The sequence below is a fragment of the Anguilla anguilla genome, chromosome 2, assembly GCF_013347855.1.
Source record: "Anguilla anguilla isolate fAngAng1 chromosome 2, fAngAng1.pri, whole genome shotgun sequence".
Classification (NCBI taxonomy): domain Eukaryota; kingdom Metazoa; phylum Chordata; class Actinopteri; order Anguilliformes; family Anguillidae; genus Anguilla; species Anguilla anguilla.
The window spans coordinates 23,346,849-23,363,018 of record NC_049202.1 but is presented as its reverse complement, the minus strand read 5'-3'; the positions used below and the strand labels follow the sequence as shown (position 1 = coordinate 23,363,018).

At 41.2% G+C, this 16,170-nt stretch overlaps 1 protein-coding gene across 3 annotated transcripts in view; it reads right to left on the bottom strand.

The window, feature by feature from the left end:
- The window catches only part of atrnl1b (attractin-like 1b), a 252,548-nt gene that overhangs the window by 143,895 nt on the left and 92,483 nt on the right, over positions 1-16,170 (bottom strand). For all 3 annotated transcript variants that reach the window (XM_035404118.1, XM_035404116.1, XM_035404117.1), the window contains exons 6-8: positions 11,453-11,627; positions 6,569-6,656; positions 808-1,063 (exon numbers count right to left, since the gene is read on the bottom strand). In XM_035404118.1, the coding sequence (XP_035260009.1) occupies positions 808-1,063; positions 6,569-6,656; positions 11,453-11,627 (519 nt within the window). The remainder of the gene's footprint in view (positions 1-807; positions 1,064-6,568; positions 6,657-11,452; positions 11,628-16,170) is intronic.

The following is a 16,170-nucleotide window of genomic DNA, read 5'->3' as shown; positions in this document are numbered from 1 at the left end:
TAATAAATGCAGATGAGTGAAAATATTAAGAAGGCCATGACAGCACATTCATTAATCAGGGAAGAAAAGAGATTTATTGTTGAAATAGAACACATTCGCAAGGAGGTACACAAGGCCACTGAACTTATAAAGGCACTTGACCCTGCTTAAGACAAAGCAGTAACACAACTGCTATAATGACTGCCTCTGTATGATATGCTTTTTATACTTTAGGAGTTAAAGAAACTGGCATCATTTCGGCGCTGACAGAAACTGTTCATTACTGTGCTCCCATAGGCCTGAGGTCTGAGGGAGCGGGATTATAGCAGTTCAAGCAATGTTCTTCACTCGGAAAACGGCTGTTCATTAAAGCCGCAAGTCTGAGGGTGCTGGGGAGAGGGGTGTAAAGCTGGGACCGTGGGGGGCGCTGCTTCAGATTCGCCATCTTTTAAAAATAGCTCCTCCCTGGGTGCGGATCATTGTTTGTTCCTGTTCTTATTTGGCTGAGACCCTGAGCGATCTCTGGGCTGTCCCAACCCACAGACCCACTGAACACAGGCCCTGTACCACAGCGCCATCCGCTGGCCAGCAGGGGAACAAGGACCCTGCAGAAGCTAAAACACTTCAGTGGCCATTCCAAAGCATTTGAACAGGGAAAATTCTTAAACAAAAATTGTATTACAGATAATGAGGAGTGTTTGCATGGAAAAGGCCGGCGAAAAGCAATCTGGAGCAGTGTAACAAAAAAAAGCACTGTGACGCTATGTTACAGTGTTGTTTCAAACTGACAACAGCCCAGGCTCCAGTGTAACAGGTAGACAGACTCACTCAGGTTGTACTCCTGCACATTGCTGATGTAGCTGTAGATGGACGAGTAGCCGAAGAAGACCACCATGACGACATCCCCGTTGTCGAGCTCCACGATGTGGGCGGAGTGTCCCTCCACGGCGTAGATCTGGCCGTGCGCCAGCACGTTGGGCGAGCGCTGCGACCACGAGCGGCTGGGCAGGTTAAACACCCACAGCTCATCTGTCACATTACCCACGCCACCCTCCATCTTACCTCCAAACATGTACACATCATCCTGCAGAGAGACAGAGGAGGGGGGAGAGAGAGAGTGAGAGAGACAGATAAGGTGGGAGAGTAAGAAAACACATGCGCGCACGTACATACACACACACAAACATACATGCTCCCACCTAAACACGCATAGACACTTGTAAATACACACGCTCTTATACTCTCACACTCACACATACAAAACACATAAACCATTACAAATATAAGTAGCACAACACTGCCATCTAGTGTTAGAGCAAGGCAGCAGACCAGTGAGAGTTGCCCCGCATTTCCAGGGTTTTGAACAGAATCCCAGGACGTTGCCATGATCCCCCTAAGTGTCAACACGTCTCCCTGCATGTCTGAGTTTAAACATAAAGCTGCAGACATCACAGACCGCAGCACTAATCCCTGGCGACGCCCACTCGGCATCCCGCCGGTTCTCAGGTTCTGCTGACACGCTGACACCGTGGCAGCTGTCTGGCCCCTCCGTCAGCCGTGTTCAGCCAAAACCACCAAACTATGAACGTACCCAACCTGCCCCCACTCACAGATATGGTCCGATTACAAGAGACTGTATAACGCAATCCTCCCCCCCCCAAGACATGTGAATGTGTCTCAGCAACGAGCCACAAGTTTGTCTCTGAAGAAAACACACGCAAATATACAGACATATTCACACACAAATACACAGTTTGATACAATGCATTACACTCACAGTGCTTTCTTACAACCTGTTCCATTGTACTGAACAATTAGCTTAAAAAAAATCAATTAATAAATGCCTTCAATTCTAAACTGCACATTTATAAATACCAGTAGAGGGTATGCATTGACGTCACTTTCCCACCGGAATACGCCCCCTCAGTGGCAAAACATGCGGCCACATGGCTGCCTTTAGTATAGGAAACTGCCAAACCGGGAGTAAAACAAACAATTATCTGCTTAAATTAAAGGCAGTTGGACTGGACAGTGATCCTTACAACTTACCAAAGAACCAGTGGTCCATGGACATTCAACAAGAAATCAGATTTATCTTTTTACAGACTGCCGAAAGCTAAAGAAAAGAGAAGCGATGCATCGCTGCGATTCGCAGAAACAACTCGAATTCAGGCACCGAAACGTGGATTTGCGGTTGTTATTTTGTGTCAGATATGTTGAATTTTTGGTTAAAATCACACCTTAATAATTTATATGCTTGGCTAGCTAATACTATCTAACCATCCCCCCTTTGTTTGTAGAACACAAGGCTCATCATCATGGATGTTTTTAATAAATGCTGTCACTTTACTTTACAGTTACAAAGACACCATAAATGAAAGATGCTAAATATTTAATTGAGTAGTCAATACAGTAGCCTACAGAACTTAAGGTATGATTTTACCCAAAAATCCAACATACCTGACACAAAATGACAACCGCAAATCCACGTTTCGTGCCCAAATTCCAGTTGTTTCTGTGAATTGCAGCGATCCATTTGCTTCTCTTTTCTTTAGCTTTCGGCAGTCTGTAAAAAGATAGCTCCAATTTCTTGTTGAATCTATTTGTACAGTCAATTGCACAACAGCTCTTTCCCATTTTATATGTGCTTTTTGTGTTTTCACGGCATTCAAGCTGAACGCTAACGCTATCACTCAGTAGTCTTTCTGCCACACTCAGTGGGTGTAACCGCAGTGACTTTCACTGACTGTGACGTCATGTGCATACCCTCTATAAGTGTAGATATTAAGAGGACCATTACAGCAGATTCGTTGATAAGGACAGGAGTGAGATTTATTGGTAAAATAGTATATATTCACCAGAAGGCACACAAGGTCATTGAGTTAATCAAATTACCTGACCCTTCTTAAGACAATAACCCTGTGACTCAATTACTGTAATAACATCCTCAGTGTGTCATTCATTTTACACCATAGGAGAGTATCATCACAGTGGAGCACTTTGTGTTTCATCCCGTTGCCAAAACAGACGGATCGCACTCATGCACCGCAAAATGAAGGGATGAATTTTCACTGAGATATCCCTGTAGCTGCATTTAGCCAGCGCTCGGCCAAGACCGGCCCATGATAGGCAGACCAGCGGCTTTACATTAAGGGTCCTATTCACTAAGACATTTAGCAAATTTAAAACTTTTTATCACCTGCAAAACACATCCAATGATTGGTGCAAAAGAAATACCAAGACCAATCACTGGTCATGTTGTTGGTTTTGTGTGTGCTAAAAGGTTCTGCACATGCCAAAGTTTTTAGAAAGTCAGGCCCTTGGACTTGTCTGTACTCTGTCAGAGTCTAATTAACACTGAACAGTTGAGACACAGATGCAGAAGGGGAAGTTTCTGCTTTATAAAACCATTCAAGCATGTCCAAGCAAGGAGCCCATTCTTCCTGACAGAACTGGTGTAACTCAGTCAGGATTGTGGGCCTCCTTGCTTGGACACGCTTTTTCAGTTCAGTCTACAAATTTGCTATGGGATTCAGGCTTTGTGATGGCCACTCCAATACTTTTACTTTGTTGTCTTTAAGCCATTTTGTTACAACTTTGGAGGTATGCTTAGGATCATTGTCCTGCTGGAAAACCTAGTTGGGACCAAGCTTTAACTTTCTAGCTGATGTCTTGAGGTGTTGCTTCAGTATTTCTAGATGATCCTCCTTCCTCATGATGCAACCTATTTTCTGAAGTGCACCAGTTCCTTTTCCAGCAAAACACCCCCACAACGTGATGCTGTCACCCCCATGCTTCACAGTTGGGATGGTGTTCTTCAAATTAAAAGCCTCACCCTTTTTCCTCCATACATAGCACTGATCATTATGGCCAATTTCTGTTTCATCTGACCAAAGAACACCCCTCAAAAAGGCTAGGTCTTTGTCCTGGTTTTCACCGGAAAACTTAATTCTGGCTTATTTATGCCGGTCTTGGAGTAGGGGCTTCTTCCTTGCACAACAGCCTTTCAGGCAATGGTGATGTAGGATACTCTTAATGGTGGATGTAGATACTTTTGTACCTGATGCCTCCAACTCTTTCACCAGTTCCTTTGTTGTTATCTTTGGGTTCAGCTAAACCTTTCGGACCAAAGTTCATTCAGCCTTGGGAGTTAATTTGTGCCTCCTTCCTGAACAATGCAGTGTCTGTGTGGTCGCAAGATTTTTATATTTACATACAATTGTTTGTATAGATGCTCGTGGTACCTTCAGTTGTTTGGAAATTGCTCCTAAGGAGGAACTGGACTTGTGGAGGTCCACAATATTTTTTCTGAGGTCTTGGCTCAGTTTCTTGGATTTTCCCATGGTATCAAGGGCAAAAAGGCAGTGCCTCTAAAGGTAGGCCCTTAAATACAGCCACAGGTACCAATTAACTCTCAATTAACTGCTAATTATTACAATTGGCCAATCAGAAGCTTCTAAAATGTCATTATATCAATTTCTGGAATCTTCCTAACTGTTTAAAGAGACAATCAACTTGGTGTATGTAAACTTTTGACCCACTGGAATTCTCATATAGTGAATTAAAGCTGAAATGAATCTGTCTCTAATCGATTGTTTTAAAATTACCTCTAATGTGAACAAAGTAGATGCCATAATTGACTCGCCAAAAGAAATGCATGGTAACATGAAATGTGCGAATATCTTTAGCCTAGGTGTATGTAAACTTTCGGCCTCAACTGTACCAGAGAAGTACCACAGATCAGAGATCAGTTATACCCAAAGCAATTCTGCAGAACTGAGATAAGTCCACAGATTTTAGATCAGTTATACGACATTTCTACTGGCCAATCTTATACTTCAAAGATCTTCACCACCGGCCAGTGAGCAGGGCCGGCCCAAGCCTTTATGGGGTCCTAAGCAGAATTTGATTTGGGGGCCCCCCACTGCCTCAGCACCGCCAATACTATTGACTATTGGCAATGCTTGATCATTCACCTACTGTAAATCTAACACACCCATTATCACTTTTATTAGTTGTAGCTGTGTTGCTTACTCATACATATAGTATGAGTACATAGTTGATGGAATAGAATGAGTTTATTTTACCAACATAAACTGTTATACTCAGCAGCAAGCAATTTGTACACAACTCTCTAGCCAGCTAGTAAGCTAGCTTGTTATTATACATACAACTAGGTGGATTAAGATGTCAAGGCTATTTAGGGATGTTTAATCAAACGTTAACTTTCCTAAGACAAGACAAGACATGCTACCTAGTGTCATGGTTCTGTGTTTCTGTCTCTGTTTTTCCTTGTTGGGCCGCCAGATGGCGGCACTTCTGTTTTGTGTCCTGCTCGTTCCCTTGTTAATTGTATTATTGCTTTCAATTATTCTATCATTGTTCCCACCTGTGTCTTGTTACCCCTGTCTATTTAAGTTCTTTGTCTCCTTGACTCGGGTGCTGGTTCCTTGTGTTTGTTTCCGACTTTGTGCTCGTTCCTGACTTGTGTTTGTTTCTGACCAAATGTACCTACCCTTGTACTCTGCCTGCCTGTGTTCTGCCCTGCCAATGTTTTTGAGTTCCTCTTGTTTTCTGTTTTCTTAGATATTTTTGGAGTTTGTGTTTTTGCCCATCGTGGCTCTTTTGTTTGTTCTGTTTTTTGTAAGTAAAGTCTTTTTGTATCTACATTTTTGAGTTTCGTGTTTTTTCCCCACTCTGTGCCTGGGTCCTAAACCCTGTACCGTGACCAGAGGTGGGTAACCCGGCTTCAAAGAGTAAGAAGACTGACCATGTATTTGCTCCACCACCATGCACTAAACCAGCTGATTCTAATTAGCATAACTCTTCAGCATGATGGGAGAACTAATTATTGTGATCAGCTGGTTTAGTGCATGTTGGTGGAACAAATACATGGTCAGTCTTTTTACTCTTTGAAGCCGGGTTACCCACCTCTGACCGTGACAACCTAGGCTATGTTGTTAACTAGCTAGCTAGCTAACGTTAGCTTCTGTTTTCTTCTTCTTTCTTTTCTCTGCTCCAGAAGGATAGCCTATGTCCTTTTTTGCGACATTACTGTTTTTCTGCTTTTCCCATCGATGCAGAGGAGTAACCTAACGTTAGTCTGACTGAGTGTGCCTGCGTCAAAATGCAGTTAACGTCCTTTACAGTGCGCATGAAGCTCTGACAGAGGCAGCAGGAATTGATTAAACCAGTAGTATTAGCTAGCCAGCCCGTTAACATAATATTGCGTTTTTGTATGATTACCATTGACATAATATAATATATTTTAAAAAAACAAAAAACATTTCAAGCTCTCTTGTGGGACATTTCAAGCGCTCTTGGGGTCCCTCTGGTGGCCACGGGGGCCCTAAGCAGGCACTTAGTTTGCTTAATGCGTCGGGCCGGCCCTGCTAGTGAGCATTTACTAAATGCCAGACAGAGGACCAGGGAGTATTTTTATAGTTTAATATGTTATAGGCACAGTCAAACAGGGTTACATGCTTGACTAATGAGTATTTATAGGGTGTTAAATATGTGAAAGAGGACCAGCAGGCATTGCTAAAGTGCTTGACAGAGGCACAGGGAGTATTATTAAAGTGTTAAATACCTGGTAGAGAGCCAGGGAGTGGCCATATCGCTGCAGGGGTCCACTGTTGATGGGAACCACATTCCATGTGCTGCTCTCCAGATCATAACTAAGAAAAAGAGGACAGGCCACCGGGCAGTCAGTTGTGTGTGCACATATATATGTGTATATATATATATATATATATACACAGTGGGCTCCAGAATTATTGGCATCCTTGATAAACATGTACAAAAAATGCTAAAAACTAAAAAATAATACAGTTATTGACATAAGCTTTATTTTCCAACATGTGTAAACTAGTGTGCTTGATTAACAATTCATTGGAATCAACCAAAGTCTTAAATTTTTTTAAATAAAAAAAATATTTCCACAATTATTGGCACCCCTGGTTTAATACTTTGTGAAAACACCCCTGGCAATGATGACAGCCATGAGTCTTTTCCTATAATTTGTGATAAGGTTAGAGAACACAATTGGAGGGATTTTTGACCACTGCTCCATGTAGAACTTTTCAGAATCATTGATATCTTTAGGTTTGTGCTTATGGAACCCCCCCCCCCCCCCCCACCCCACCAGTACAGGTTTTTGATGGAATTTCAGTCTGGAGACTGAGATGGCCATTGGAAAACATGGATGTTGATTTCACTTAAGCGTTTTTCCATTTAGATTTTGATGTATGCTTGGAGTCATTGTCCTGCTGGACAATCTACGTATGACCAAGTCTTAGCTTCTTAGCAGAGAAAACTAAATTTTCTGCCAGAATTTCCTGGTACTTTGTTGAATTCATTGTGCCATTGATCTAAAATAGTGCCCTGGGACCACTGCCAGCAAAACATCTTCAAAATATCAATGACCCACCTCCATATTTGACAGTAGGTTTGAGGTGCTTCTCCTGTATGCATTCCTCTTTTGCCACCAAACATGTCGATGGTGTGTATGGCCTAAACGTTCAATTTTGGTCTCATCTGACAATAGCATTCTCTTCCAGTCATAATTCCAATGAGGTTTGGCAAGGTCCAGATTCTTAGTTTTGTTTATTGTGCTCAGTAATGGTTGTCTTTGTGCCACCCTTCCAAAGAGTTAATTGGTATGGAGGTGCTATTTTATGTTCTTTTTTAGACTTGTTGACCCCAAGAAACAAACCAATCTCTGCAATTCTTAAACAGTGATCCTTGGGTTATTAATGGCCTCCCTCATCATCTTCCTCACCGTCCGTGGGGACACCATGCACTTGCTTCCTCTTCCTGCCAAATTTGCAACCATTCCATATGTTTTACACCTTTTTATTATTGCCCTTACAGTGCTAAGTGGTATGTTTAACCGTTTGTCTTTTTTTGTACCCATTACCAGATTTCTGACGGTAAATTACCATCAGTCTCTTCTGAATTGACAGTCATTTGGCTTTTCCCATGCTGATGGATGACAAAGGGATTTTGTGTGCTTGTTACCTCATTTTTATTCTCTAGTGAAACTGGAAGTGATAGAATGACACAATATAGTTCCTTTAGACTGAGATGAACTACATGAAGTAAAATTGTATTGCCAATTTAATTTTGTTTGATTTTATTTACAATAATTGTTAGGGTGCCAATAATTATGGTTTTCAGAAAAAATTAGATTACTTAATAAAAAAACATTGAAGCATGAGAGTAAATGTATTGAAATAAAAGTATAAAGTTTCCCCATATGTTTCAGCATAAGATATAGATTATTATCTGTGTCATTTACATTACATTACATTACATTACATTACAGGCATTTAGCAGACGCTCTTATCCAGAGCGACTTACACAACTTTTACATTGCATTTTACATTGTATCCATTTATACAGCTGGATATATACTGAAGCAATGCAGGTTAAGTACCTTGCTCAAGGGTACAACGGCAGTGTCCTTACCCGGGAATCGAACCTGCGACCTTTCGGTTACAAGCGCACTTCCTTACCCACTGTGCCACACTCCGTCCTATTTATGAAATGCAGCCTTTTTTCTTCATTTTTATTAAGGGTGCCAATAATTCTGGAGCCCACTGTATATACAAAGATCAGTCATAACATTAAAACTACCGACCTAATATTGTATAGGTCCCCCTAGTGCCGCCAAAACAGCTCTGGGCTGCGTTTCCGAGTTTCGATGTACCTTAACGTTTTACGAAGGTTCTTAAGGTATACCTTCTTAAGGGAAACCGCTTTTTTACGAGTGTTTCCCAGACTATACCTTAAGGCAACTGTTAAGGGACAACTTAAAGGTACATCGTAAGTTGGAGCTGGCCTTCACTGTGGTGCTGAAAAGTTTATCAATCGATGCCAAGCGAATCGATTGTCTCACTTGTAAAGGCTTGTGAATGACGTTTTAATATTACACGTGTTGTGATAAGTATTTTACATCAATCTAATATTGCAGAAGAGGAAGCTATGCCTACTAGAGATCATCTGCTAATCTCTTTAAGAGTCCGTTAAGACGAGACCTTGTGATAGTTTCAATAAATACGTACATATAGGCTACAAAGGATAAAATAAAAAGCATCAATCGGGACATATAAGCCACAGTCTGGGACTTCGTGGAAGCCCAGGGAAAAGGATATAGGCTACATATGGGTGAATTATTTTGTTCTTATTGAAACAAAGGTCTAATGTTAATTTGTTTTTGTCACACAATATATAGGCAACTGTAGCAGCATATCACTGCACTGCACTGATTCCCGCGAACTTTTCTCTGCAATGCAAAAATGATCGTAGATGAAAGGCAAAAGCGCGTCTGTGGAAATTGATCATGATGAATTATATACAGGGTGCCTTATGAATAGGTCTACCTGTTAAAGTGATTTGTTCATCCACCTTAATTTGCTGTTGGATAATCTTAAATTTAACCAAGAATATCATTATTGGGTTGTTTACCGAAAATCGTAAAACAACATGGTAAGAAAAATGTTCCGTAATGTTGATATTTACCCAGTGCTATTTTGTTTTATATAGGTGTGAGCTAACGGAAGGGGATGTAGATCATTTGGCTATGTTTGTCCATTATGAGCCACTGTACCTGTATGTGTGTTTATGGCTAGGCCAATCAACGTGCTCTAGTTCGGTCATGCAAGTAGACTCACTCAACGTTGTTTTTGCACACACAGGTTTTATATTTTTAATAAACCGGCGGTTTGTTCCAAGTCAGTGTGATCATTGACTCACACACAAACGAACTAATTTCTACAGGGTATGCAGTCAGAAAAGCCATATCCTAAGTTAGCGCCACTACGTATAAATTAAAAAAAAACTTTTTTTTTTCTTTTCACAAATTGGATTATTATCATGGATAGGCCCTATACTTAATTACCATCATGATGGGGATAGACAGGTAAAACGACAACATTCTCACGACGTGCTATGCACAGACACGTTGATTGGATAATTACTTTTCGTAAAGTTAATATTAAACTCATTTTCGCATGCCGATGTGCTACTAGATGCGCACTGTAGTACAACTGTCGATTTGAAAAGCAAAATGTTGGCATAATAAGGCAAAACTGTGACAGGATTACCGGAGCGCAGCGCTAAGGGACAGCTTACGAGTGCCTCAGACCACCCTTTTAAAGGTATACCTTAATTAAGGTATACCTTAGCTAAGGAGACGCTGGGAAACAGCTCGAGACCTAAAGGAAGAGCTTAAGGTATACCTTACGATGCACGTAGCGCTAAGGAGACTCTGGGAAACGCAGCCCTGAGCCGTCGAGGCATGGACTCCACCTCTGAAGGTGTCCTCTGGTATATTTGGATTTCTATATATATCAGTATCTACTGTATATTTGTATCTGATATTTTGTATCTACTGTAAATTTGTATCTGATTGTGTTACTTTGTTGTCTTTGATGCTGCAACAGTGCAAATTCCCCCTGGGGATCAATAAAGTACACTACTACTACTACTTATTACATTATTGGTTTTTATTACATAAAAAATTTGAAATGGATTACATTATTGGGAGTTATTACACTATTGGTAGTTTATTACATTGTTAGTTGCTACAGGGCTATAAAAAGCTAAGATATTGTTAGAGGGTGAATTATTTCCACATGATTTTAAAAACTTTTGACGGTTCAGAGCTGTTTTGGCGGCATGAGGGGGACCTACACAATATTAGGCAGGTGGTTTTAATGTTGTGGCTGATCAGTGTGTGTGTGTATATATATATATATATATATATATGTGTGTGTGTGAGAGAGTCTATATATATATATATATATATGTGTGTGTGAGTCTATATATATATATATAGATATGTATGTAAATATGGCGTAATAATGGCACAGCTTAATTAGTCAGTGAATAATAATCAACTGACACATTTTACACATTTTATGTCCATTTGGAGACTCTTTGTTTTTTGTTTGTTCTGTTGCGGTGCAGATTGCGATGGGCGGCGTCATGACAACATAATATAAATAAACCATAGAGACCCCTCTCCAGATTCCTCAACCCTTCAGGTACAAAGCCACACCCTAATTTATAAGCATTTTCAAGCACAGACATCTACCCTTGAGGAAGGTGCTGAATCTGAGCAGCTACAGGTGCTATAGACGTTTTGTGGAAACAAATGTTGAAAAATTATTCAACCTTTACACAGATGAATGAACAGATGATTGGTTTTTAAAACAAAAAACATATAGAACTTCTGAAAATAACAAGTAATTCAGTAAGAGAAATTATCAAGTTATTTTGAAGAACTGGTTTATAAATTCTTACATTCAAAAGATTAAAGAGCCTGTAAAAATCATCTGCCACAAATACAATTACGAACACTATACTCAAGGCATACACTGCTTTTATAGTGAGCCAGGTGTGGGGTAGCCTAAAGAAGAATGAAATGAGTGTGCATTATTGGAGGTTCGGAGCCCTGATACACACTCACTTTAGCACCATCTGGAAGGAACTGTAGTTGAAGGTGTAGCCTCCGATCACCCACATAAGAGTGCCCTGCACCACGGCCTTATGGGATGCCCGGCCCACAGAGGGACTAAAGGGCTTCACACTGGGGAGGACCCAGAAGGACTCACTGGACGGAACTGAGAGGGAGCAGTCTGGACCTGGAGATGGTGGGGGGGGGGGGGGGAGGCAGAGAGAGAGAGAAGGGACAGAGGGAGGAGGGACAGAGAAAGGGGAGGGAAGAACAGAGAGGAGCGAGGGACAGAGAGGAAGGACAGAGAGAGAGGGTGAGCGATGGAAAGAGAATGAGGGGGAGGGAGAGAGGGGGGAGAGAGAGATCGAGAGAGTGGGGAAGGGAGGGACAGAGAGAAAAAGAGAGTGAGAAACAGAGTGGGAGAGAGGGACAGAGAGAGGGAAGGAAGGATTTAGAGTGGCAGAAATGAGAAGAGTGAAAAAGAGGGAAATAATTGGAGAAAGTATAGAGGAGAGGCAGATCAGGGGATGACACAGAGGAAGGGAGGAATTAGAGCAACATGGAAGGAAGAAGAGGCAGATGTGATGGAGTGAGAGAAACAGAGGAAGAAAGAAATGAGCAGAACAGAGGGGAAATTAATGGAGGATGAAACAGAGAGGATGAAATAGAAAAAGAAAATGGAAGAGAGAACAGGGAAAGAAAAGGGGGAGCATGAGACAAAAAGCAAGAGATTAATTAAAAGAGCATCGACACCATGGTGCCGTGGTACCATACCGACAGCCATTTTATCTCAATAAAGCACTCAGAAGCACTAGCTATGAGACTGGGGCACAGTCAGGGAACTGCAAAACTTTTGGAACAAATAATATGGGAATCGATGTAGTAAATTACATGACTAAAGTCAATACCACTTCCCAGTGCCTTTACTAGAAATTGTGGTTTTCTCTAGCACCAGAGGTCCCTAATTTTAACATTGTGGTTTATAGAATATATTCATTTCCCCACCAAGGAAACATCTGCAAGTATTAAGCGAATGTATTGAACTCCCCATGGATGGAGAGAACAATACATTCTTGCGGAAGGACACAGTCGCAGAGTTAGAAATACACAAGTTATTCAAACTCACCCTGCGAAACAGTAACAAAGGGAAACCGTGCGGTGCTGTCCACAGAGCAGCCAAAATTGACCCCCATATATAGCAATCCCCTCATTTGACCAGAGGTTTGACTTCTCGCCATCGCACATCCCGTACCTTGATCCTACCTCTATTTCTAACCCTGTATGGTTTCTGAATTCAGAAGTGAGGGCACACTGCCTGCCTTTTACAAAAACTAGAACAAAGCGCCCTTTGGGCGTTGCAACCTTTTTCCTTGACCCTCCCCTGACCCCTGAGACGTTTGCCCCTGTACCCCAGCGCTCTCCATTGATTTCACCCGCAGCCTCCCCTGATCCCTCTCGACCCTGTGGCCCCACCCCTTAAAAATATCCTGTGCAAAGGGCAGACCTCCAAGCAGTATTAATGGTCAATTTGGAAGGGATGTGACGAAAGGTGCATAGCACATATCCGAAAAAGCACACACATACACACAGAACTGTCATATTATAGTGCAGTAATAATAATATTATTTGTATTAAGGTCATAATAATTATTTGTCACATACACAGTTTTTCGCCTCCCCCAAGATTGTGGAAACAGATAAGGTGAAGGATAGAAATATATATTGTATTACACATAATGAGTAAAAAAGAAACAGAAAGGAAAACTGTCCATACAAAACTTTAGGGCTTGTTGAGAGTAGATATGTACATATATTAATGTTGGGTCGGTTTCCCGTTTTGCCGGTCCGGTCCGATGTATGAGCTTAAACCGGTTTGATTTTATGCAAACCGACTGTACTCACTGTCATTATGAGACTTTCTGGCAAATTAAAAAGTAGACTACATCAGCAACCTGTGCCGATGGTGCTAAATCTAACTTGTATTGCATTAGTCATAAGCAATGCGACAACGTGATTAAGGTAATATTATGTTTGTTTATAAACGGAGCCACTAGTGTCTGAGTGCAAAAAAAAAAAAAAAAACATTGACAGGCTGTGCGCAATTTAGTGCCGAGGCCGGCAACAAGGAGATCAAATTTCATTATACAACGGCTTGGCTGAATACTCGATTCTGAGTGGTCCAAGGGTGGGCATTATTTCTCAGTAAAGGAACACCTCGATCTTTTAACAGAAAATCAATGCGCTACAAAATCCAGCATTCTAAAGCAGTTTAAATAGCAACATTATTCTTTCGCTTTTTAATTGTTGTTACATCCCCTCCCCTTTTCAATGTCCAGTTTCACAATTGATGGCAACGTTGAATCACATTTCTAGTTACTGTTGCTAGCTTTACAAATCGGAATCATCCCTTATTTGGACAGTAGAATAGGCGTAGCCTAACGCATTTAACTCACGGCTACAGACGCATTTTCATCCGTATGTTTGTGAACGATTGCGTTTATAGTAACCGCTGTTTAGAATACAATTCAATAGTTAGCTAGCTAGCTAGCCGGGATAACAAGCATGCCGTGAGATCATTCTGACCTAAAACCAAGAATTTTAATGTTGGCTACGTGACGCGAATCTATCATAAAGCTAGCTGACATTCAAAACCCGTTTCTGAGGGTCTTAGAAAGACGTTATGTCTACACTGTGCGACCACACCATTTAAAAAGCAAGACAGTGCTAGGGAGATTAATTTGATTGACTTATGGTTTCATGCAGTTTTATTAAATAATGTAATGACAAAATTGGTGCTAATTGAATGGTATAAAATGAGAAGGAACTATTTGTTCTCGATAGAATCATTGTTTTCATAGAATTAATGGGGGTTTTTGCTTAACAACGGTGCAAATAGTACTAGACTACCAACCAGAGTTTTGCTTGACGACGGTAAAGCCGCTACACTTTCATTCGTGCTCTCATTATGTTCCACTCGGGAGCGGCTGAGTCACGTGCGACGCCTAGTGGTGAAATTCGGAATTATCGGTCCAGTCCGGTATTTGGCTTAATATCAAACCGGTTTGAAAATTCTTACATTGGCCCAACCCTAACATATATATATATATATATATATATATATATATATATATATAATGAGCACCATAATTAATTGGACAGTGACACATTTTTTGTTATTTTGGTTCTGTACTCCAGCACTTTGAGTTTGAAAGGATACAATGAGGTTGAAGTGCAGACCGTCCAAGCAGTGAAGCTAGTGGAACCCTATTGTATCTGTTTGGATTATTATTAGGGGTCCAAACAGCGAAGCTGGTGGAACCCTATTGTATCTGTTAGGATTATTAGGGGTCCAAGCAGCGAAGCTGGTGGAACCCTATTGTATCTGTTAGGATTATTAGGGGTCCAAGCAGCGAAGCTGGTGGAACCCTATTGCATCTGTTTGGATTATTATTATTATTAGGGGTCCAAGCAGCGAAGCTGGTGGAACCCTATTGTATCTGTTAGGATTATTATTATTATTATAAGGGGTCCAAAGCAGCAAAGCTGGTGGAACCCTATTGTATCTGTTAGGATTATTATTATTATTAGGGGTCCAAGCAGCGAAGCTGGTGGAACCCTATTGTATCTGATTGTATAATGATTATTATTATTATTATTATTATTTTTCTCCGATAAAAGTGTCTGAGGCTCAGCAGCCATAAGTCCTATAGCAACCAAATTTGGTAGGTGGGGTCCTATGGTCCCCCACTACACTAGGCACTAAAGATCAGCTATGTCGGCCAGATGGTGGCGCTATAACAAAGGGTCATAACTCCCACACCGTAAGTCAGATCAACACAAAACTTCATCGACCGATGCATCTGAATGTGCTCTACAACTTTGCCATTGGGAGCACCTATGTCCACCATACTGTTTGCCCGCCATTTGGACTTTTTTATTAGTTGGGGTGCGGAAGAGCTGTAGCTCCAAATCTAAAGTGTTACGACATCTAGTAAACTCCTTTACGGCAAGCGGCTAGAAGACATCCATGGCGACGCAACTAAGTAATCCGACACCGTCGGGTCTAGTTTTTTGTCAGTGAGGGGAGGAGTTGATATTTCGTTTTTTGTTTAGTTTTTTTCAATGTCGTATTTATTATTTGAAATATACATTATTATTCTATCTGTCTCTGAGGCGCTCTGAAATGTGCATTCTCTGCTAAGCTGAGCAATGGATTGGAATATGTGTCTGACGTAGTGTTGCATGGTATACCGAAACTTCAGCACTTATTCGGTACTTAAAGTTACAATCTCGAAGATTTCCATTTCGTTCTCTTTGGCGGTACCAATGGAGAGAAGCGGTAATTGCAGGTGTGTTTTTGGACCTCACTTCCCATAGATCCAACCGGATCCAACCAGTGTCGCCTTTGTGACGTCAGTCAGTTGGCACCTGGGCCATGCCAACTATTACACTTATTATTTACTGAATAAAAAATGGTTGTTATACAAGTAACCTTATGTACTCATTCATTGTCTAACATTAGGCTAACTTAAGCTGTCTTTACACTGCCGAGCCGGGGTTAAAATGCTGGAGCAGACCTGGGGTAGAATTAGTGATTATCAATTTCCACAAACGTTATTTATCCTTTTGCCCGGTATGAACATCTTTACACTGCAGAGAAGAATTCGCAGGATTCGCTGTGGCTTGTGCAAGTATGTTTCTCATGCACAATAAACAGTCTTTTTCGTGAAT